This window comes from Danaus plexippus, chromosome 25, assembly GCF_018135715.1.
Source record: "Danaus plexippus chromosome 25, MEX_DaPlex, whole genome shotgun sequence".
NCBI classification, from domain to species: Eukaryota; Metazoa; Arthropoda; class Insecta; order Lepidoptera; family Nymphalidae; genus Danaus; species Danaus plexippus.
In genome coordinates, this window is record NC_083553.1 from 3,520,318 (window position 1) to 3,544,979 (window position 24,662).

Sequence of the window (24,662 nt, forward strand, 5' to 3'; positions counted from 1 at the left end):
TTTGTTAGAATATCTATATCTATAGAAGAAATTATACCAAATCCTTTTATAGCAAGCACGATTGCGTGAAAAGTATAACAATAAAAATTTCAGGCTCGATATTAAGAATGCTTATTTCGACTGATATGTTGAATAAAGTAAAACTTAAATTTTGATAAATTGTTGATGTATTAGGGGTGCATCTCAAAAGTATTATGGGCGTCTGCAATTGCTTCTACAAGTGTTTTAGCCAAGACTACGGTTCTTAGTACCGTCACTCCAAGAGCATGACCACACCACATACGGAGAGTTAACTTTTAGTGTGATTAACAAAACTGGATAGTGGTAAGTAGGTATAGTAGTTTTGGCGTAAATGAATTTTAAGTTGGTAACTATATACCTGTCTCTAAAAGTTCATTATAAGTCGAAGTACCTTACGCGACAATTACAAGCAGACGTGAAGTCAAAAAGTATTTAATTTTTCATTTCAATTATTAAATATTTAGCCTTAAGTACAGATATATTTAATAACTTTCATTAAACTTGTTTACATATTTAAAAATATTACGAATTTCTTGGTTTTCTTTATGTTAACCAAAATATAATATAAAGTAAGACCTTTTATTTAATAGAATAATAATTTTATAAGGCATTACGTAAAACATAATTGCAGCGCAGATCTAATAGTAACGAAAGCGGTTGCCATGGTAACTGAAATATTTATGCCTAAGTAAACTTAACCAGTCCCAGTAAACAGACGTGTTATACGTAAAATCTAAGTTACATCTTATTAATGTTAAACAAAAACCAAATAATGCCAAACAAGAGATAAATATCTGCCGTGCGACATCTGGAAGTTATTTTTGTTTATTGCCTATAATGAGTGCTACGGAATTATCACATCAATTACTTTATTAATACTTAAATACGAGATGGTTTGGTTGTGAATAATTGCGACAGTAAAAGTCGAAGGTGAGTTATTTTAATGTATTTCATTCCTACACTGAAACACTAAGTGTTTTTTGATCATAAAAAAAATATATATATATTGGACATTACATCTGTTTTTATTATAAAATCTATTTATGTGTATTCAATCTGAACAAATTTATGCAAATTTCAAGGAAAACAAATTAATAAGTCATAAGAAAACGGATTTATAATTATTTGTATTATAATCTTAGCGTCTACAATTTATGATTGAACCTTTAAAAACTAGCTGTTTCATTGACGACTCTATCTTGAATGAGAATATTTACGTTAAATATATATATATATATATATATATATATATATATATATATATTAACCCAAAAAACACTATAACATACGTACAAGACCGACTTACACAGAGTTTAATTATACATATACGAGTATTTTAATTGGAAGTAAGTTATATATAAAAATAAGTATAAGATCATTGCTAAATTAAATTCATAATAGCATATAATTCAGATTGTAGGTAAATCAGAATGCTATGTCCTTTACAATAACGAAAAACGTCGACCAATACGTGCTTTATATTATTTTTAACCGACTTCAAAAAGGAGGTTTCTAAATTCGACCACATATATTTTTTATACGAAGATAAAAACATACTACCCTTTTTTATACATAAGGTATCCCAAAATTAATTGACAGCATTTGTTAATGCGAGGACTCACAGACGTAATTAGACAACATCTAAACTAATCCAGGTAGTGTAATAAATGTAATTTACTATGATTAATAAAATTAAAACTTCTTTGAGTATAGAATATGGGTGTACCGTTAAGTAAGCTGTGTTCAGCAACGAGTGTCCCAGCGGTTGGCTCGGTTCTCGACCGTGTCATATCCCAGCCCAGCAGCGAAGATCACACTGTCTTATATAAGCTCGCTGATTATAAAAAAGGTATTGTTTCATTGTCTTTATCAATATAATTACTTGAGAGTGAGACATCTTATTGATTAAGTTAAGAATCAATTTTAACTAAATGCATTTAACAATGAGTTATTTTGATAATCATTCATAATTACAGTGGAATGATTAGACCTTATGGTCTTTGTGGAATACACTGCACAAGACTGTTTTGGTTTTTGGGCTTAGTATTATCATAATTTTTTATAACTATTCTATTATCAGCCCAGTATTATTATTGCGTTTTGATTATGATTTGTGATCACACTTTTTTTTTTTGTTTTTCGTTAGTTTTTCCTTAAGTCAGTGCTTGTAATTGTTTTACTTTATTTGTACCAGTTATTATTGTATTTATACCTCATTTTTTATCAGTTATTATATTTAAATGTTTTACATTTGCTATTGTTTAAGATTATTATTATTATTATTTTTTGTTTGAGAGTGAACACGCAAAGAATGTTATTTCGTTACATATCAGGTACATAAATGTCGAGTTAGCCTATAAGTGGGGTGTGCAATTAACACATGTAACAAATCATATTATTTAGTATTAATTAAGACTAAGATCTAAAATTGTATACAACGTTGGCTTCCTATTTAAATAAATAAATAAATGTCATTGTTTATTTTTCTTAATAGAATTAATGATTAAAATATTGTAACGTATGTCCATAGGAGGTTTACTATTAGAAACCTATACTAAGGGCGGCGTGGTAGCCGCCGAGCGCCTCATTAGAGAGGAGTTCTCGGCATATATGTACGCTGGTGGACGGGGCCGGGTCATCAACAGAGCTGAATACCTCCGATGGAAGTTTCGAGACCAGGAACAGGTACAGTATGATGAAGATGAACGTAAGAGCAGATTGTAACACGGCCCATTTGTAACAATGCTTATTTTTTTATCATATCAAAATTGTAGGCCTATTGTCGACATTACTCGACGATATTCTAAAGAAATTTAATGTGTTCTTGTACATAATGACTCAAGTTTTGCACCTTCAGGTTGTTCTCCCAATAGAAGCGTCTCTCTCACCTCACGATCCTCTAGCGAAATGGGAAGATCACACAGCCTGCTGGCAGATGAGTTACCGCGGAGCACTGGGGGAGTCACTTCTTCATGTTCTCATTATATGCGACACCAAGGTATATCCTTAGGTTAAGATAAATAATAATTAACAAAAGGAGAGGTATAAATAAACAATCTCTCACAGATCCACACAAGATTGGCGAGAACTTTGGTCAAATGTTTTCCGAAATTGTCCCTGGATGTCGTCGAAGGTGAAGAATATTTGGGTGAGCTGTTTCTGAATATGTTTTTTATCTGATTGCAAGAAGGATAAGGTTTGATAATAATGTAACAGAATATATATCACGCGTAGGTTTGATCATTTTAAATCGTTACTTTCATATTTAATACTTTTAAGGGTTAAGGAAAGTAACAGACCGACAATGCCTTATTTTTTTTAAGTCATACTTAATTGAACTACAGTCTTTACTTAGATCAAATTTATTTCTTTGACAGGTGCTAGTTCGTTACATTTGGCCATCGCCTATAGTAATAATGAATTAGTCCAAGACTTGGTCGAAGCTGGCGCGGATGTCAGTCAGAAAGCTATCGGTAAAAAGGAAATTTACAATGAATTAATAAAAAAATAAACAATTTATAAATCTTTCTTGTATACTAATATTATTTGTTTCAGGTAGTTTCTTTCTCCCGAGAGACCAACAAAAAAATCCACCAGCTCGTCAGACAAATTACGAAGGTTTGGCGTATTTAGGGGAGTACCCACTAGCGTGGGCTGCTTGTTGCGCTAACGAGGCCGTATATAACCTCCTTCTGGACTCTGGAGCTGATCCAGACGCCCAGGATTCATTTGGAAATATGATCCTGCATATGGTTGTAGTTTGTGATAAATTGGTAATAATAACTGGGACATTTACTGGACATAAAAACATTAGCATACGTTTAATGAGAGGGTCCTAAAAATCATAAACAATGTTTTTAGGATATGTTCGGTTATGCCCTTCGTCATCCAAAGGTACCAGCCAGTAACGGCAGACTAAATAAGGCTGGGTTCACACCGCTCACCCTTGCCTGCCAATTGGGCCGAGCCTCGGTGTTCAGGGAAATGTTGGAGCTTTCATCCAGGGAATTTTGGAGATATTCCAACATCACCTGTTCTGCATATCCATTGAATGCCTTAGACACTTTGCTACCTGATGGACGTACAAGTATGGATAAGAGACTTTTTTTATAATAATATAATGAACAATATTACCCTTTTTTATATAATTAAACGATGTGAAACTTTTTTTTGTATAATTTAATAATATTGTAATATTTCCAGATTGGAATTCCGCATTATTTATAATTCTGAATGGCACTAAACAAGAGCATCTTAATATGTTGGACGGGGGAATCATACAAAGGCTCTTAGAAGAGAAATGGAAAACATTTGCCAGAGTAAGAAAGAGACGTAATGGGACCTACAAATCCGTTTCACCTTTTGTCTTGGACAAAATTATATAAATAAATATAAATAAAATTTCCTTGCAGACAAAATTTTTAAAGCGTCTATTAATCCTCATGCTACATCTGATCTTGCTGTCCATATCTGTGTATCTACGTCACAGCAGTCTGGAAGCGGATGTAGACCCCGACTGGGGTTTAGAGGTCAATGATGCAAGGTCCGGGATAAGATTGGCTTGCGAACTAGGGACTATCATAAGCACTCTTTGCTACATTATTCTGCAGCAAGGCGATGAGATCAAAAACCAAGGTGTTGTTGCGTACTTCAAGCAACTAGTAAGTGAAGAAAGGAATACATTCATATTATGGCTTATCAGCTTCCGTATGCGCTTTTGGTTCAAGATAAATTATAGGAGTAATGTTATCATACCAATTAGAACTGTAACTTAGACTACGAACTTAGTTAACGGAAAATCTGAAAAAGAATTTGTTTGACCACGTTTTTTATGTATGCCGTAGTGTGACTTACTTAAAACCTTTCTGTTTAAATTGGTTATTGAAAACAAAACAATTGTCAGTAAAAATATTACTTAATGACTTTAGCACATTCAAGAAAACAAATTTTTGAACTTATACAATTACATATAGATATAGGATTACATACAAACTTATGATACAATAAAATTTTGTTTCTTTTTCTTCATTTCAGATCCATGAACCAGCCAAATTTATATTCCTAGCTTCAAACATATTGTTACTGGCGTGTATTCCAGCAAGAATAAGCCAAAGAACTACTTTGGAAGAAGCAATACTAATATTCGTACTACCCGGTTCTTGGTTCCTTATGATGTTTTTTGCAGGGTGATATGATAAAAATATTTTTACGAGCTAGTTTTTGATTAGCATTTAGCAAAATAAACATTGTATTTAATATAATAACAATCAGATTACTATTAATTCTCGTTTTATATTTCTATTTGTTTACAAACATGAACAAAAGGAATGTTCTAAAATAGTCACGAGATGGCGTTGCCGCACAATGTTGTGAATTCTAGAGTATTCGCTACAAAAATTCTACAAATTTGTTAGAATAGTATACGTATCAAATATTATTGATTAATAGTTTAAAATAATTCCCATTTCATATATCTCTTTCCAGAGCCGTGAAGTTGACTGGCCCGTTTGTTACAATGATATACAGCATGATCACTGGGGACATGTTCACATTCGGCATTATCTACTGCATAGTATTGTTCGGATTCTCGCAATCTTTTTACTTCCTGTATAAAGGTATTTGACAGATTTAATTAGAAATCTAATATATTTGATGTTTTTTATACCAGAATTGCATCTGTTTTATAATGTCATTAAAATGCACACATTAAATTCCCATTTTTTTTAACTTAGCTTAAACAGATAAATTGTTTATACTTTTCTATTTTAGTAGCAAGAATATTCGTTATCAACGCAGACTATTAATTTGAGAAAAAATATTGGACTGTTTCTATCAAATATATTTTCAGGGTTTCCGAACGTACATTCAACTCTGTACTCCAGCTATCCCAGCACCTGGATGGCGCTTTTTCAAATCACGTTAGGCGACTACAGTGTAAGTATAATACATTGATTATAGTTTGGAAGAATTCTTTAAATGATTTTATTCTTATATTTATGTAATGCTTCGGTGTATTTTGTCTAACAAGATTATTTAGCTAGTCTATTCAGTATAGCAAATATATTTTTTTGGTCACAATAATACAAACAACTTTGAGACCATATTGAGTTTTGTCATTTTTATGGGCAGACAGACATACATCGATATTAAACTTATTAAAATCATGAATTGATTTAAAATTTGTCTGAAATTTCTGACACTATACAATTTTTTTTTGGCAGGCCGTAAGCAAATTGGTAAATAGAGATTTGGTAAGATGTGTATGGATTGTTTGTCTGTCTGTCTTTATGTCATTGTTTTGTGCTCCTGTTTTAAAAAAATATATATTGTTTTTTTATGCTTTTGTCTGTTTAACATTAAATAATACAAAGAGGGTTCCGATGTTTAAATCTAAAGTGAATTAACCACAAGTCAATATAGTCACAATATATACGCACTGTTTTTAGTTTTTCACTCATAAACAAAGACTGAGAAAGACTTGTGGTTTACATTATATATAAAAAATACAATATAATTCAGCTGTGATGTATGTACAACCTAAGAACCTAAGGTTTATTTCTTGAGTATTCAAGAATTGCCGTTGCCCTTTTCCCACCCTTTCCTCTCCCTATTCGACAATCAATGTCGGCAACGCGACCGAACCATCCCTTACGTTGCGGATGTTCACGAGCGACGGTGACTACAGCCCATCAAGTAGGCCGTCTGCTCGTTTACCCCCTTTGATATTAAAATTATATATATATATTCTCAGTACACAGATCTCGGTCTGACGATGTATCCTAATTTGTCGAAGACAGTGTTCACTGTTTTCATGGTGTTCGTCCCCATTCTGCTACTGAACATGCTGATAGCCATGATGGGTAACACATACGCACACGTTATAGAGCAATCAGAGAAGGAATGGGTAAAACAGGTAAGGGAAGAGAGGTAGATAAAAATACGAAGAAAATTTCATGTACGAACTAAAATTAAACACGAAATAGAATACAATTAGGATTGTATCGAGAACGGTCAAAATGACGGCATGTTTAAGACAAATAATTATACCTACACTATAATATTAGTTTTAGTAATAATAATAATAATAGTTTGCTCCACCATCTTCCATTACATTTAACAATACTTTTGAAACAGCTCACGAGTTAATTACATATAAACATTATTAAAGATTTACTTACAATAACACTAATTCGAAGTCGTGGTGGCCTGGAGGTTAAAGGACCGCCTCTCATGCGTGAGGGCGCGGGTTCGAAACCTGGCAAGTACCAATGTGATCTGTTCCGAGTCATATGTACTTTCTAAGAGTATTTAGACACCACTGACGGACGGTGAAGAAAAACATCGTGAGGAAACCTGGACTTATAATTTCAAATTATAAGTTTGAAATCGCCAACCCGTCTTGAGCAAGCGTGGCGATTAATGCTCAAACCTTCACCATGCGAGAAGAGGCTTATGCTCAGCAGTGGTCTTTCCGATAGGCTGATGATGATGATGATGATGATGAACACTAATTAAAATTACACATTCGTTTATTGCGATATTTACAAATATACTACATTAATCAAAGTCTTGTATCATTATCGATAACGCGAAATTACTTACAATAAACTAAGCCATTAGTATCTATTCTAGTGGGCGAAGATTGTTGTGTCTCTGGAGCGTTCAGTATCCCAGGAAGATGCTCATCGTTACCTTCAGGAGTATTCAATAGGTCTGGGACCCTCAGACGACCCTCGTTATGAGCAACGAGGTGTTATGGTAATTAAGAGCAAGGCCAAAACTCGCGCCAAGCAAAGGAAGGGCGCGCTGTCTAATTGGAAGGTAGGTTATTAAGCCTCGATTACATACTTAAATATTTTATTGAATTAAAATGTTAAAAGTTTCAAACTACAATTAAATTTTGTAGTATTAAATCACTTAAATTTAATTAAAACTGTATTAATCTATAACACAAAGTCCAATATAAAAAATTACAGTCAAATTTGATGTTAAATAAAGTATTTTTTTAGCGTGTGGGTAAAGTTACCATAGCAGAGCTGCGGCGCCGCGGCATTAGTGGAGAAGAATTGAGAAGACTCATGTGGGGGAGAGTCTCAATATCTACTCCAACCAAAGCACCCTTAAAGTAAGTACATAACTTTAAACTATCCGTTTGAGATATGATAAAATTTTATGAAATTATATGATCTATTAAAATAGCAACAACTGCCTATAAATAACCTACCATTAAGAAAAACGTGTAATTCTATTTAAGATGTCTATGTCCATCCCTAACATTATAAATACGAAACTAACTGTGTCTGTCTGTTTGCCTTTTCACGCCTAAACCAGTGAACTGATTTTGATGAAATTTGGCATAGAGATAGATGGAACCCTTTAGAAGGACAGGCTACTTTTTATATCTATCGTGAATGCTGAAACGATACGGGTAAAACTATGACGTGCAATTCGTGTTCAGTGGCCGTAACGGCAAAGACAATTCTGATGTCCACGGTGACGGAGTCGCGAGTAAACTAGTGATAATCTAATTTTATGCCTAGATGTGTGCCTCCCCCGGAGTTAGTGACTTCAGAAATTCCAGGAAGTGGAGTTGGACCAGCGTTGTCATCAGCTCTTAACGTGATGGCGTACACACAAGATCTAGACCTCACCAACACCGGTAATTTACCACTAATTAATAGACATTTATTCCAATATCAGAGATTGCATATAACTCTAAGTAAAGAAAATATTCCTTACGCCGCGGATATTGTGTAAATTAAATTCTGTTCACGCTGCGTTTTATTTGCTTAAGCGTATTTTTTGTTTATTGTAATGTTTATAATATAATTACACCCAAAGGATCAGAACTGCATAAACAGATAACGCCCGATTTGCTCGTCAATGGCAAGACGCCTGTGACAGCACAGAATATAGCAACCGCTCCCAAAGTACCACTTGTAAATCTACCAAATAAAGCGGGATTGGACGTTCTAAGTACAGGAAGTGATCAGAGCGTGCCAACTGCATTAACTAAGAATATGGACGTTTTGGGCATAAATATGTCAACACAGGATTTGCTAAAGAATCAAACTATAAACAATCCCGGTAAGTTTATTATAAAAAGGTCCTATAACTATGTATTATGGTATTATTTTAACTAATACAATATTATTTATATTTAAAATTAAGCTACACCCAACGAAATAGTGTTCAAAGATTATCTCAGGGATATCATAAAGGCGGAACAACTTGGTCTAGATAATATTGACATAAAGGCCCTCGCAGAGAAAGCGGCCAACCTCACCGACGTACCAGAGATAGACATTAACATCTCTGTAAGTATTTTTATCCTAATATTATCGAAAGAAATGAAAAGGCAAGGTCCAATTTTTAGTGCCAACGGACGAAAAGGTGGCATATTTACATGCATCTTCTGAAATAAGTACTTTTGTTAAGTTTAGTATACCTACCATATGTTTAATAGACGTTATTATATTTAGCCTTTTTTATTTGTTAGTCTCCAAATAAATCTTTATTTCTTTTAAGTTACTAAAATAGGTGCCCAAGAATTTTTTGATTTAAAACCACAAACGTTCTTCAAGCTCGTTTATCATATATATATATATATATATATAATCATTTAAGACGGCTGCAAGGTCTGCCCGTCGTGTGGTAGCCGGCGCTGTTTCTGGTCTGTTCGGTGTGACAGCAGAGACTCCGCGGGACGCAGGCTGGCGCAGAGAGAGACACGAACATACAGACAGCGACCCTGTCCCAGGTTAATATCCCATTTGATACATCCGATAGTAAACACTTATAACAATGATCATCCCTGTCAAATCGATAATCTTGTTACGGTAAAAACAAATACAGATAAGTAACCAAACTTTTGGATATAAACATTACATAAAATGAAAAGAATAAGGAAAAGGCATTAAGTTTTAAAGACAAGATGTATCCTCTTATGTAGTCCTTTCACAGTTAAGGTTTATGTTCTTAAACTTTTTCTGACCATTAAAGTATTATAGGAACGATTTAAGGAACCAACTCTGATGTTTGTAAAAAGAATGAACAGTCATTTCACATATCGTGCTGTAATATATTAAATCTAATTAATAACACTATTATAATAATAAATGGGTGATTTTTTCTACTCGCTAAGATCCAGATGTTAGATAAAAAAAAATATTATGTACTCAAGGATGCTCGCATATTTTTCACTTTAAAGGCATATCTGTAATTGTATTTGTCCTATATCAGAGTGCGTCATACTGGGTCGTGCGGCGCGCGCTCGCCGTGCACGATCTGCTTCCCGACGCGCGCCCCCTCCCCCACCTCACCTCTACGTTCCTGCGAGGTAACACAAGTTTTCTTACAAATAATAAGAAAAGCAAGTGATTTTAATCGTATGATTTTTTACGAGCTCGTTGAAAAATCCTTGAAGACTTAAGATTTATGTGGATAATTGAATATGGTTTAAAATTTAAATCGTTCCAAATAGTTTGCAATCCTCGTAACGGCTAGCAACTTATATTTTTTAATCTTTTACACATCTAGATTTTCTATAAGAGTATCAATTTATATGTTTCTCGGTAGCGTAAGACAAATTTTTTATGTGTCATTCTAGACATTTTTTACATACATCAACACTACATAGTATACAAAATGTTTCCTATGCTTAAATCTTTAATTAATTCCCTTTCTCTGTCCCTTTGCTTAAATCTTTAAAACTACGCATCGGATTTTGATGCGGTTTTCTTAAACGGATAGGGTGATTGAAGAAAAAGGTTTATATATATATATATATATATATATATATATATAATAATATCCTCGCTTACATTGCAAACGTAGACTGAACCCTACGAGATTTATCAAAATAATGCACTAAGTATTATACACATTCAAAGCTCTACAGAAAACCTCGCGATGGTATGCGAGTGTGTCTATCTCTTATGGATATAACACATACATTTTTTGACAAATAATGGTTAATTTTCGAAGCGATTTTAACCTACAGCGTTAATCCTTATCCAGTTAAAAACCTTATCCATTTTGTTGATTTAATACCTATCTATATCGCCCTTTACAGCATATGATTTAAATTTTATACCCGTGCGGAGCCGGGGCGGGTCGCTAGTAGGTAATTTATAAATTACATAACAAATTTTCCTAAAGGAAGGTATCGATCGTCTAATCTAAAACTGAACGCCCCACCATTGTCTTATTACGGAGTACAGGCGACAAAATAAAAAATCAGTGCACAGAAGCAACACACCCGAATAGGTTGTTGATTATTCATTCACCGGGGAGGCTTGAACGTGAGAGCACGCACCGTTCTTCAAATTACGTTACTTTATTGCTTAACTAGCAGAAAAGAAAAAATTATGACTACAAAGATTATACGAAAGAGTGTGGTCGAAGTTAGATAAATACCTACTTACTTTACTCGATGAACGAAAAGTTTTGTTAAAGAAAAGAACACGTGCGATTAACTAGCCGTATTGTTAAAGCAAAATGATTTCTTTGCACAAGTTTTGTACGAAATTTTTCGTGTTCCGCGGCCGCTTTTGTTATCTCAAATGTTGCGTTAAATGTTAAATACTTAACACAATTAGAAAAATATCGCAAACAAGGCCCATATATTATTTATACCGAAGAAACCTATCTCCACACTACACATGTGCAGAATACATGCTGGAAAAGCGAAAACGATGAATCGCGTGTTCAGAAAAAAATATCAAAGAATGCGGGTCATCACAGTTCATGCCGGTGGATGTCGAGGGATTATCCACAGCGCCTGCTTGATATATAAAGCAAACTCCACAAGCGGTGACTATCATGACTATATGAATTTCGAAAGCTATAAAAAGTGGCTTTCGAACCAACTTCTGTCAAATGTCTCAGAAAATGCTCTCATAGTTATGAACAACGTTTCGTATTATGTCGTAAAGTAAAATAACCTAAATTTAAAAACATTATGCAAGAATGGCTGAGTGAGAACAACATTCCTTTTGGTGAATCAATGAAAAACATAGAACTAAGTAGGTACCTATATGATTTGATATTGAAGAAAAAAGACAGATTTAAAAGTTTTGCCATAGATGACTTGGGCAGATCAAAAAGTTGTGAAGTTTTAAGATTACCTCCTTAACATCCAGAATTGAACTTAATTGAAAAGATATGGGGAGTATTAAAAAACTACGTGGCCAAAATACACTGCAATATATGACATCAATTAGCTCCTCCTGTATATAAGCCAACGAAACTTGTATCTTGTGCAAAAAAGGGTACTCTTGAAGATTTTTACGTTCATTGGCTTTATTTCTCAACATGTTCCAAATGGTGTACTCATTAAAGCCAGTAGGAACTCTACTTGTTGTGAATAAGAGATCCTCTTGAAACAATAAAAATTGTCGTCCGTGGATAGCTTAGTGACTTACTCTCCTCTATATCCCTCAATCTAAGAACTTTCGTGATAAATCGATCAGAAGAAATTTACATTTTTTTTATACTGACAGATCTATGTACTTGGTTGCATCGGAGAGTAGCGCTGTAGAGAGCGACGCACCCTTAGAAGATCAAGCTAGTTCAGGAAATAACTCGTAAGTATTAATGAGATCTAAGATTTTCGCGAGTTTTATTCATTTAAATGAAACTAGTATTTTTCACACATCTCGTCTGCCCGTGATCACGGTTGCTGCAAAGTAACCGAAACGTCGGGAGTATGTAGTTCTTTACAAAAATAAATCACGCGTAGTTTATCCGAATAATACTAGTTTCGTAAGTTTTAAATTTCATAATAATAAAGCCTATGTCTCTAACAACCGACTATCAGTATTGAACTTTTCAGAAATGACCTGAGTTCAATTACGTGCAAGATGCCACACTCTGAAGAATGAATTTAAATACTACTATTTAAAAATATTTTTAAGTTGGTATACTAAAATTTTGTATTTTCTAATGCAAAGTAATGTCCATATTGCAACATTGTAAAAGTCTTGAATTTAAAAGATGTATATTTGTAACAAATAGATATTGAACATTTTAGAACAATAAGAGGCAGACAGGACGACAGTCTACGAGCTGTCAGACCACTATGCATTCAACAGGCTACTGCATTAATATCACCAACGGCGCAAAACGAACATTTAATGTTTATTAAAGGTAAAAAACCTTATTTTTATATATTTAAACAGTCCAGCCGTTTAATATTGCTTTCAGGATCATAAAAAAAATATTTCAGTTCCGTATAAACAAAAATATTTATCCGTGTAGTTTCTTTCAAAAAATATATCATGAAGCCGCTGAATTTGAATTCCTAGACTTTAGATATTTTTAATTAAATAAGATACCGATCGTATACGTTTTAGAATCTGGAAACGGAGCTGAAGTGGAAGGACCGGCGCCCGTTCGGAAAGTCAAAGTCACTACGAAAACACGACCTAAAACCGCCAAAGCTAGGCGTAACAGGTAATTTATAATCCATAAATTAAAAAAAAACATTTAATAGTGGCTTTTATTATAAGTGGACAAACCTGAATTATTCTTACAAAAATCACATATTGATGTTGGAAATATTATTTGTTTATGATGCATCGATGATAACCATCCCAGTAGAGAATCAAAGAAATATATCTATGTTAACAATATTGTAGGGTGTCTCCGATACCAGAAACTGGCAGCCCCCTCGAACCCTGGGCGACCGCACCACTTTCGAGGCTCTCGCAACTCATAAGATCATCAAGTAGTTCTGTATCTAACAACACTAATTCATCATCTGAGGGTAGCCCCCGGAAGTATTAGAGAAATATTTAGAACTACGCAAGTGTTCACAATTTGTTTTTTCAAGATTTTTTAGTTATGTTTAAAGTATGGGACGTTAAACATTTTTTTTTTCCATATGAAGTACTTTTATCCAAAGAAAAATTTAGGAAAAAAATGTCAGTCATCGTGTAGTTATATTTAGTTTTACTTCAATCAAATAAAACAACAAAGTATGCTTCATCTTTTTATTAGGACGTTGTTCTTTCTCCGATGAAATTAAACGTTGATATTTTGCCTCAACCCGAAAATATCAATTTTGTTTAATAAAATAATGTTAACAAACACTATTATTGCTAACAATATTTTTTTTAAATAATATTTTCAATAGTTTTGACTCGATTGTATATGGCAATGTTTAAAACCCTCCCCTATATATATATAATCTATGGTTAAAATGGCGCCAAATCTGACATAATTTAATCAATATTATTGCCAACAAAATAAAAATTTCATTTGCATGTGTAAAAATGCGGTAACAAAATATTAAATAAATGTAATATTTAATGTTGTATTAGTAATGAACGTTCTCATGTTATAATCGACGCAAGAGGTTATGCACATTCAAGAGTAGTGTGAAAATATATGTTGCAAAATCATTTCGAATTACAGTGATATCATCTTTTACTATATACTATACAACTTACCATAAATCATTAACAGCACTCGTCGCCATATCGTTGTTAAGATATGTTATTTTGCTCAACTGCGACAAAGGTACCATTTCATCCCAATCCAAGATCAACCGTCATTAAATTAGCTTTTATTTTATATGGAAGCCACTGTGACCTTTAACAGACCGACAACAGCAGACAAACATCATATGATGAAAATATAATTGCAGTACAATAAAATGAATAGTCAACATTTCAAATATACGTTGAACATAATATTATACGGTATTAAAAATAATGTCCAGTAAAAGTATCACACGCAATTCATAGGAATAAAATATCGACAGCAATTGGCTGTTTCTTTTAATACTAAAAAAATATATTGCATGAAATTGGCGACACAGTACAAAATAAATATGAAATATAATCAAATAAAAAATAAACAAGTGAGGTAATCATTATAAAAAAAAAACCACTATATCAATATCAATAATGCACAAAAACACATTTCATCAGGTAAAGGTATTATAAGAGGAAAATATATATATAGCTCAACACAGAGCACCGCACAGAACAGAGGGAATCATAATCGGATAATATTCATTAAAAATCGTCATTTAATCTCGTTTATATTAGGGACACTTACCTGAAGGGTCTGTGGAGAGAAAAAGTTTATAAATAAAATGAACACGTCAATCAACATACACTTTATATCTTAATATTAAATACAATTAATCGGTAAACACCCGGCGAACTATAGTTCTTCAATCAGCCCCTATTGTGTAAACAATATTAGGTAGTTATCATATATCCAATCGACACTTAATACGCCTAATTACCAAAGCTAGGTTGTTTTTTTTTTTAATTCAATTAACATATATCTAAATTATGTAACTATAAAACCTAATGTAATATGAGCCGAGAGAGTCCGCGACATCCCAGACTTAAAACTAAACATTTCTTAAACGGATTTGAGGTTATTGTATATTTTTTAGACAATCATTATATATATATGTTATTGTTACTGGCGTGCTGGCGACCTCGTCTCTGTAATACATAGTATGTACCAATGTGTGTGATAGCTACTTCACTCGTCGGTGCATTTACCTCATATCTCCGGATGCTGCGTTGTATTTCTTTCTCAATACTCTCAGTTTCTTTTGTCTGTTATAAGCTCCGGACCTCTCTGTTACATCGGTTTTAGGCAGTGTGGCATTCTAAGTTATAACCTGGACAGACTGGCACGACATTATCAAAACCGGCATAGACAAACACATTGCTAAACGATATACCACACGGCCCTAGATAGTTAGCGTTGTAAGTGATCAGACGTAGAAAATAATCTCATGTATATGACTCACAATATTCGGTCTTACCCACAAGAAATAAAGATATGTCGATTTTTTTATATATTAATTACGATGACGCGCCGTTTCCGAACTGGCATACCGTTGTTTATTTATTGTGGGTGTAAATTATTTAACGTGTTGCTTATTATAAATTTACGATCTAAAATGGAGTTGTATCTTCTAGTTTCCGATGTACGGCCGGCTGGTCTCTGTAAACAGACAAACAAACGAACATGGCAAGATCATGGATATAATGTAACACAGTCGCTGTGACCCCGGCACTGCTGACTACATCTGCAACACTACACACTCACATTCAGCTTTATATGCCCGACGGCCATTTTATGTTACATGGGTACATTTTATATAAATAACAGTACGTGCAAAATTATCATACAAGTGACATGCACAACCGACATCCCTGCAAGATAAACTTTGATATCTATAACACGTCATATAAAGCTCTTGATAAAGCCAAATTATATATATATGTATATATATGTATGTATGTATAAATAAAATATTACAATATTTATTCTTAGGCCGACATAAATGGTATACCAATGACTGTTGCTTAGTTTAACACATTGAATGTATAGATTAAATAACAAACGTCTTAGAAAGGCACAGATTAAAAAATATATTCCAATGTTCATATAAACGAAATAAATATGGTTTAATAAATAATAACAGGAAGCGTGATGTATGATATTGAGTAAGCGGTCGGTGTAAGTATATATTAAGTAGAATGTAATCCTAATTTATATATAGAGTAAGTATAGAGTAAGTATATGAAGGGGATCACTCACACTACTCACATTGTTGATGCTGTTGTTGATCTACCCCGGGGTACGGGTAAGGGTAAGGGTACACGGGCGGGTATCCGCCGTACTGTCCGTACTGATTGTTGACAGAAGACGAAGAGTTCGGAGGCGTGGCCTGAGCTGGTTGAGATACATTCGTTGCTGGTTGCTGTTGCTGGAACAACAGAATTGAGTAAAACGTCGTGAATATGTAGTTAAGATAATTTAAATGCGTATTAAATCCGAAACTATTATATTATATAGTTTTATTCCCTCTCGTCTCTCTAAATTTGTCAACCGTTTACCTTAAGTTTGATCTGTGTCTCGATAGCCTCGGCCTCTTTAGTCTTGCCAATGCTCCTGTAGTACTCGGCCCACTGTGCGCTGTAGTCGGCGACGGGTGCCGGTGACCCCGCCCCGGGTGTGGATCCCCCAGCGCCGCTACCGGACGAACCTCCTCCTGTATATATAATAATAAGTACATTATAATTTAATATAGCATTAAATTATTTTTCTAACTATAATTCTTGGATAAAAAATATAAGAGTAAAGTTTGCACGTAATTTTACTTGATAACTTTGTATAAATATTAAAAATACTACAATTTCTATACTTGAAATGATTTCTAATTGTCACTACTATTGAACCTTGTTGCTGTTGCTGCTGCTGTTGTTGTTGCTGCTGTTGCTGCTGCTGCTGTTGCTTTTGCTGCTTGGCCTGTTGTTCGACAGCTTCAGCCTCGTGCATCAGACCCAGTGAGCGGTAGTAGTCTATCCACTGCTGGGAGTAGTCTGGCTGGCCCGTTGTCGGGTTAATTTGGACTTGTTGCTGTGAAAAACACAATAGTTATAATATTAACATAGAATGTTGTAATTAATTTATAATATTGATTTGTTTTTGATACATGTGGTTTATGTTGATTTTAAATAGTATTGAAAAGGCTGCGAATTTTAAAATACATATATAAAAGCTTTCAAATGTAATTAAATCATATAAAATAAAATAATTCACAACGAATTAATCAACATCTTGTTGCATGTGTGTTCTCACCTGTTGCTGATGCTGCGTATGATGCCAATGAGGGTTGTAACCCCACGCTGACGGTCCAGGGGCTGGGGGTTGGCCGTAGTATTCGCCACTACCGCTATTATTACTACTGGTGTTGCCATTACCGTTGTCCGGGACGAAATTTACTGGCTGTTACATAGAATACAATAAATTACTTAGCATATTACATAAATTACTATATATGTACATATATCTAAATATATTTTGTTTTTGTTTGTATGTCTATAGCAAAGTTATTGTGCTTTAAGACATCAATTTAATTAATAGTACTTTTATTTTCTTTTTCATGACTATTACTAAGAGGTTACAGTTTAAGATTACTCTGCCAATGTCAATAATAACTGCCCACCATTCCAACTTTCTCCATAATGATTCTCTTGCACATCTCCACAGCGTCTGGGTGTCCCCTTATGTAGAACACTCTGTTATTACGATCGTTGTTCTGTGCCCGTCTGTCCAGCTCGCAGTGGGCTCCGGACTGTGCATTGATCTGCTTTATTACTTCACCACCTAAGAAATAATATATATCAAGTAAATTATAAATATATTTACTAAAGCATTGAGTTTGAAACTTAGATTTCTATGTTATTCTGTGATCATGAAAAATTTTTATGACGATAACTTATAAATTTTCTATTAATTAAATTTCTGTTTAAATTATCAACTTTAACATTTCTCAGTGATATTGCTCTCGGATGCATATCAATCACAATTATTGACATTTAAATCTATCATTTACGTAACAGCTATACTTATACATAAACATATACAAATTAACATAATCACTAGTATCTTGAGAATAAACAAATGCAAAAAATTGAATGCCATCAAATAGAATTGTGCCTTATTTGATGACGGATATAGTTTAAAAATGCATACCTCTTCCTATAATGAGTCCACACTTGACACTGGAGACGGTGAACGTGACCCTCACCTCCTGGCCCTGACCTTCCCACTGAGGGTAGTCTCGCTCGCTGCCGTTCCTCTGAGCGTTACGACCTCGACCAGAACGGATCGCCAACTGTTTATTATTAAAATTATAATAATTAGGTACAAATATATATAAAATAGCTTGATAGAGTTGGAATGAGATAAATTTTTTCGGATACTACGAGTTTTTTTATGATTTTCTGATTATCTACGTAATCGCGAAGTTTCGGTTCCTTTGTAGCAGTGATAAAGGGCCGGGGAGATGAAAATGTTCTTCTTCATATCATTATTTGATAAAGTGTCTCAGTATGTTTCGCCATTAATTACGACTTAATTTACTAAGGATTTTTTTAAGAACTAATTTAGTTAAAGATCGATAAAGAGAGATTTTTTAAAAAAATTTTTTCAATATTGAGTCAAAACTAATCATGTACTTAAAAAAAAAGATTTTTTTTTAAATATATTTAGCAACAGAATTTTTGAATTTTTTTTTATTAAATGGTTCATACATTTTCCAAATACGGATGTCAAAATGACAGTCCATTTTATGCTGGTCGACAGTATATTTTCTCTAATAAATTTCACTTACATTGACACTAGATATGAGATCCTCTATCATTTGTCTAGCTTGATCCACTTGATGTGGTTTTCCTTGTAGGTAACATCTGTGGAAATAACACAGATTATAATAAAATATATATTGTTCAAAAAACATTTATTCTTGCATTCATATAGGAATTTCACAATGTGCAAAACTCTTATTTTAATAATGAAAAATGTTGAATAGAAACGAGTACTACCTTAAAGGTATGTTTAAGAATGATTTACAATAAGACAAACTTTCTAAATTAACTTTACTTTTAAACCTTATATATATATAACCTTTTATCCCCTGGACCGTCATCTCTCTCCTGATGGAACTGCACTCTGCAGCCCGTATCCGCCTGGATTTTCTTGATCATATCCCCACCACGACCGATCACTACACCCACAGCTACTTTCGGTACCAGGACCTATGGAAATGTATTAATAACATGTAATACTTAAACTAATATATAAGTGTCATCGAGAAAAAAAAAAAAATTTAGATCTATATTATGAGGACATAAAATTTATATGAGAAATATTTAATTTTTAACATCAACATTCACCAGTTCCTACAAGCACTTCAAGCGCTTTACAAGTGCTTCGACTGATATATATTATCTGATCTCTTCTATATTTTCTTAGGATTAATTTTAAGATTACAAAAACTTCAAAACCTGTTACACATAAAACTGATATGTTGTTTTATATAAAAAATAGAATTTATAATGAGATCTTACACTTCCGCGAGTATTCATTTAAATGAAACTAATATTCACGGATTACTATGCGTTATTTTTTTTAATTTTTTAAAACTAATTTTTTTGCACCAATATCATACATTCTGCCCGTGATCACGGTTCCTGCACAGTAACCTAAACGTCGGTAGTATGTAGTCTTTTTTTAAATTAATAATATAACGCGTAGTAATCTGTTAATATTAGTTATTTTTGATTTGAATATCTTTTTATGTTAACTATTCAACAGGTAATTTCAATACATCACCCTACCTCAGTGCTGTTAGTGGCCAGTCCGTTCCCCTGTTCCTGTGGATATCCGTCCTCATACTGCCGCTGCTGTCCGCCCTGTTGCATCTCCTTGTCAGCCAGCAGTTCGTACACCAGCTGTTTAGCGTGCTCCACTTTGGACGGATCTCCGGATATACGGAGGGGTTTCTCCTACGAATCCGTATGTGTACGATAAGTTTGTTTGTATATATCACATGTATATTTCGATTGGATATTTATGAAGTTAAGAAAAAAAAATTGTAAAGCAACATTACCACAACTTTGAAAATTAAAACTAAATACTGAACGTTACAAGTTTAGCGTTCACGAATTCTAGCAAGTAATAGTATCGTTTATATCCGACGATTTAAATTTATAAGATTTATGTTTTCGTACGATCATTATGTAAGTACGTAAGTAAATATGTTGTACACTATATTGATATTATAATTTAAAATGTTTTTCAAACGAGTACAATTATATACTGAACAAGTCGCTTAGTTTAATTTTTTTCTTCATTCCGTTAATCGTGTTTGTGATGACATAAAACACATTTGATCTAGTACTGGTGTTTTTTATTTATTGATGTTATAATTTATGTCTCTTACGATTCACGTGATACTAATCTAACTGATTTGTCAAAATTTATATTCAGACAAAGAATTGTGTTAATTTTCTTAATATACATTATATGGGACGTTCAAAATATGGGCAAGTTGTTAAATTTTTTCTTTTAATATATATGTATATTTATGTAGACTTACATATTCAGTGTTGGGCCCCTCCTGGATAACCACCATTTTGGCTCCGGATTGTTCTTGTAATTGCTTGATAGTTTTTCCATTCTTACCAATAATCAGACCAACTTTGGGTCCGGGTAACATAATTTCTTCCTACAGAGAAATCATTAATATTAATTGCTTACAATGTATGTATGTGTATATATATATAAATTTAACTGACTAAGGTATTGTTTCTTAGTAAATACTAATGAGTACTTATGAATATTTTTGTTGGTGGGTTTGAGGTGGAAGAGTAATTCATAATTTTTTCATACGAAAAAACTATTTCATAATACAAATAACGATAGTAACAAATTAATGTTTTATAGAAGGTTTACTAACAGTAATAGCCAGGCCTCCGCTGCCGCCACCGGCGCCCCTGTTCATGGGGGGCATAGCCCCAGGCCCGTCTTGATGTTGAGGAGCGTTCTCCCGCCCCCGATGATTCACGATTTGATTCACTAAGTCTCTGTGTACAAAAACAAGTAAACATTTCATTAAATCTATTGTGTATGTTGCATCAATGTACTAAATTCAATATGAGGCATATATTAATTTAATTTTCAACAAAATCTTCTGCGAGTACTTTAAACTCACAGCACCATATATATAATAATACATACAAGACAATTTAATTAAAACTCCATACAAATTCACTCTCAGAGATATCTCTCTGAACATGAGTTAGTATTGTGTATACTATGTATATAATGTGTGTACATACTTAGCTCTGTTGATTGCCTCCCTTGAACCTGTGAGTGTACACAGCCGGTCAGGTTGTCCGCCAGAGTCCGGTGCCATCTGTATCTTGCAGCCAGACTCCGCTTGCAGACGGGTGATCTGCTCCCCACCGCGACCTATGACTACAGGACATGCATTCGTTTCTCAGTAGCACCATGTGAAGGATTTCTGTGTGTTAGTGTCGTTTGTACATGCATGTATTGTGTTATTTATATGATATAACATCTACAACACGGTTATAATACATATATATAAGAAAAATATATACACATGATAATACATTATACCGGTGACATTACTATATGAATATATATTATATATAATATATATATATATATATACATTAAAATGAAATAATTAATACAGTAATAATTCACACAATTAAAATTATGACAGATTCAATAATGATAGAAAGGTAATAGATTCATCAAAACTTACTAAGTCCGACCATTTTATCCGGGACCCTAATGTATTCGTTGATGGCCGAGTCGGGCATGTTCATATTAGGGGGGGCAGATGGGGGTGCTGGTGGGGGGGCGGTGGATATACGCGCTGCAGCCGCTGCTGCTGCCGCCGCCGCTGCTGCTGTCGCACTAAAATACAACAATACTTACAGTTAATTGGTAAACATTAATGTTAATGTGTATGTATGGACCATTTTTAAACCAAGTTTCTGTTTGATAATAGTGCTAATGACGAGACTGAAACTTCTCAGCATTCCATGGTAATCAAATTTATAACGAACCTACTAAGTCTGTCTTCGAAGTACTTTCTAAGAATGAATTGATATTAGTTCTGGATAGGCCCAAGTATTTTAGTAGGCTGTAGAGATTTAGCTGTTAAACCTCTCGCTCCCACTTCTACCGCGTACAAATTTACGACGAACCTATTCAGTCAGTTCATTAGTGAGCTCGTATTACTTATTGACCTTGATGGCATAATCTTTGGGGATGTTGGTTTCCCAAGGAACCGTAAGCTCTATAAACACAACACCCAGTTCAGTTTGATCATACAGAAATGTCTGGACGCCGACGCACAAATGTCCTCTGGGCTTTTGTATTGTTTCTCATATACAACCATTATCATATATATCAATAATAAGAAATTAACTCTCTTTTACCAAACAAATATGTCTAATAGAGAAGTTGATGGACATTTAATTATATAATTCCTAAATGTAATTCATTAATGATACGATCACAAAAACTGGATCATCTGTTGCTGTTTCATCGATACTATATTTTGATGTTACATGACGATTCGGACAACAATTTTCTGGTCTTCAGGGATGATAGGTGCTTCCTGTTATAACTCAGACGGTGCATTTACAATCTTGGGTTACTCATATACTTGATACTTACTAAGGTAGTTGATATACTAAGGTGAGATGTTGGAGTATTCAATTAAAATTATAAAATAAAAATATAATCCACAAATATATATATATGTTTAATTCTAGGACATCAAACTTTCTCACAAGTCTCATACCGGGTATATTTACAGTTACCTCATAATAGTTGAAGTGGTAACAACTTTCTAATAACCATTATTTCAAGTAGCATATTAACCACAGTATATACGAACTTTGGTAAAAAAAAAGCCCATACATTTTATATCGAATAGCAAATAAGGAAGAGAATGTTTGTTATTCATATTAATTAATTAAATAACAACTTGGCAAAGATAACAATAATCATTTTCTCACCAAAACTGTTTTTTGGTAATAATTTTATCTTTTTGAATGAAAATATACTCAAAATTATCTTTTGTAAAGGTATTTTAATAAGTCTCAAGTGGAAAATTATAGTAATGTAAAGGATCATTCAATTTATAGTAAAAGTTCCATACATCTTGCAATTTTCAAATGGCTATTTGAATCCCTAATACATTGCCTTCCTTTTGCCGTTTTTCAAATTTTAAAAGTTACTACCAATTTACAGCTTAAATTATGTTTTCGGCTTGCAACTTATTAATTTTTATTTAATAAACAGATGTATACATCTTAGTTAACCTTACTATACCATTCAAAGATAATTAGAGGAAATTTGAAGGTTTTTCTAATATAAAGTTGTGTAATTCATACCTCATATTTTGTTGTTGTTGAGTCGGATAAGGGTCAATCGGCGCTAATTTTTTAGGAGTTGGTCCGGATTCAGACACGTCTTCTAAAGGTCTCTTGCTACCACCACCTTCGATCTTAGCGGCAACCTTAAAACATAGTCAAGATAATCGTTTACAAAATAATTAACATCCAGCAAAAACACTGAAAACTAAAACAATTGCGGAACGCCTAACAAAAAGTAGGTTACCGTTTTGTGGACTTTTATTAAATTATATTTGCATAAAACGGGTAGAATTTCTATGACATTAGAATATTGCTTTACGAGGGGTAAAATGAAATAATAACGATAAAATCATGATAATATGTCAAAGAGTAACGTTCATGCAGATTATAATTTATACATATCCGCTCACCAATCTAGCACGTTGTACAGCAGCCGCAAAACCCCCCGTTTGGCTATTATTTTGAAACGTAGCCATAGAAGAATAATCACTCATGTTTAAATTAAAGCAACCATTCAACCGCGCAATAAGGCAGCCATTAAAAATGGATCAAAAGATCCAAAATATATTACACTGTTGTCTCAGAAAGTTGAAAGGAAGACGCGGACCACAAACAAAAGAACTTATTCATAGACGTTGTCAAAAATGTCGCAATATCACATAATATCAATCTGACCAATTAAATTGCATGAGTTAATCTGATGCTATGTTCCGATTGGTCAGTTTCAACTTACGCGTCAACAAGACGAATAATTACTTTAAAAAAGAGGTTTAAGCAAAAACAATTTAATTTTCTATTTTTAATGTATTAATATTGGAAAATTTTCAAAAACGGTAATAATCAAAATAAAAACTTAAAACAAACAAATTATTATGCAAAATTTAGACACAC

At 33.4% G+C, this 24,662-nt stretch overlaps 2 protein-coding genes across 7 annotated transcripts; one reads left to right on the forward strand and one right to left on the reverse strand.

The window, feature by feature from the left end:
- The first annotated feature begins 1,721 nt into the window (after nt 1–1,721).
- LOC116775040 (transient receptor potential cation channel subfamily V member 4) lies at nt 1,722–13,838 on the forward strand. 2 transcript variants are annotated; one of them, XM_032667831.2, is made up of 24 exons: nt 1,722–1,870; nt 2,552–2,706; nt 2,879–3,019; nt 3,088–3,169; nt 3,399–3,494; nt 3,577–3,794; nt 3,883–4,108; nt 4,225–4,340; nt 4,434–4,682; nt 5,056–5,207; nt 5,506–5,636; nt 5,870–5,955; nt 6,773–6,934; nt 7,654–7,842; nt 8,031–8,146; nt 8,562–8,680; nt 8,863–9,108; nt 9,193–9,338; nt 9,649–9,781; nt 10,264–10,360; nt 12,525–12,608; nt 13,055–13,170; nt 13,377–13,476; nt 13,662–13,838. In XM_032667831.2, exons 1-24 carry the CDS (start codon nt 1,738–1,740, stop codon nt 13,807–13,809), a joined length of 3,441 nt encoding a protein of 1,146 aa, XP_032523722.2. In that variant the 5' UTR covers nt 1,722–1,737; the 3' UTR covers nt 13,810–13,838. The 2 variants fall into 2 exon arrangements, with proteins under 2 accessions (XP_032523722.2, XP_061380497.1); XM_061524513.1 differs by lacking the exons at nt 13,377–13,476; nt 13,662–13,838 and adding an exon at nt 12,857–12,937 and having other exon boundaries at nt 13,055–13,142.
- Nucleotides 13,839–15,133: 1,295 nt separating this feature from the next.
- LOC116775039 (far upstream element-binding protein 3-like) lies at nt 15,134–24,395 on the reverse strand. 5 transcript variants are annotated; one of them, XM_032667830.2, is made up of 16 exons: nt 24,182–24,395; nt 23,790–23,902; nt 22,145–22,299; nt 21,690–21,828; nt 21,308–21,434; nt 20,948–21,076; nt 20,187–20,354; nt 19,474–19,604; nt 19,181–19,256; nt 18,541–18,682; nt 18,011–18,171; nt 17,644–17,790; nt 17,241–17,421; nt 16,899–17,053; nt 16,600–16,768; nt 15,134–15,999 (listed from the first exon to the last, which is right to left on the reverse strand). In XM_032667830.2, exons 1-15 carry the CDS (start codon nt 24,263–24,265, stop codon nt 16,601–16,603), a joined length of 2,076 nt encoding a protein of 691 aa, XP_032523721.1. In that variant the 5' UTR covers nt 24,266–24,395; the 3' UTR covers nt 15,134–15,999; nt 16,600. The 5 variants fall into 5 exon arrangements, with proteins under 5 accessions (XP_032523721.1, XP_032523719.1, XP_032523720.1 ...); XM_032667828.2 differs by having other exon boundaries at nt 21,690–21,822; nt 23,790–23,914; XM_032667829.2 differs by having other exon boundaries at nt 16,600–16,762; nt 23,790–23,914.
- Between the last annotated feature and the right edge of the window lie 267 nt (nt 24,396–24,662).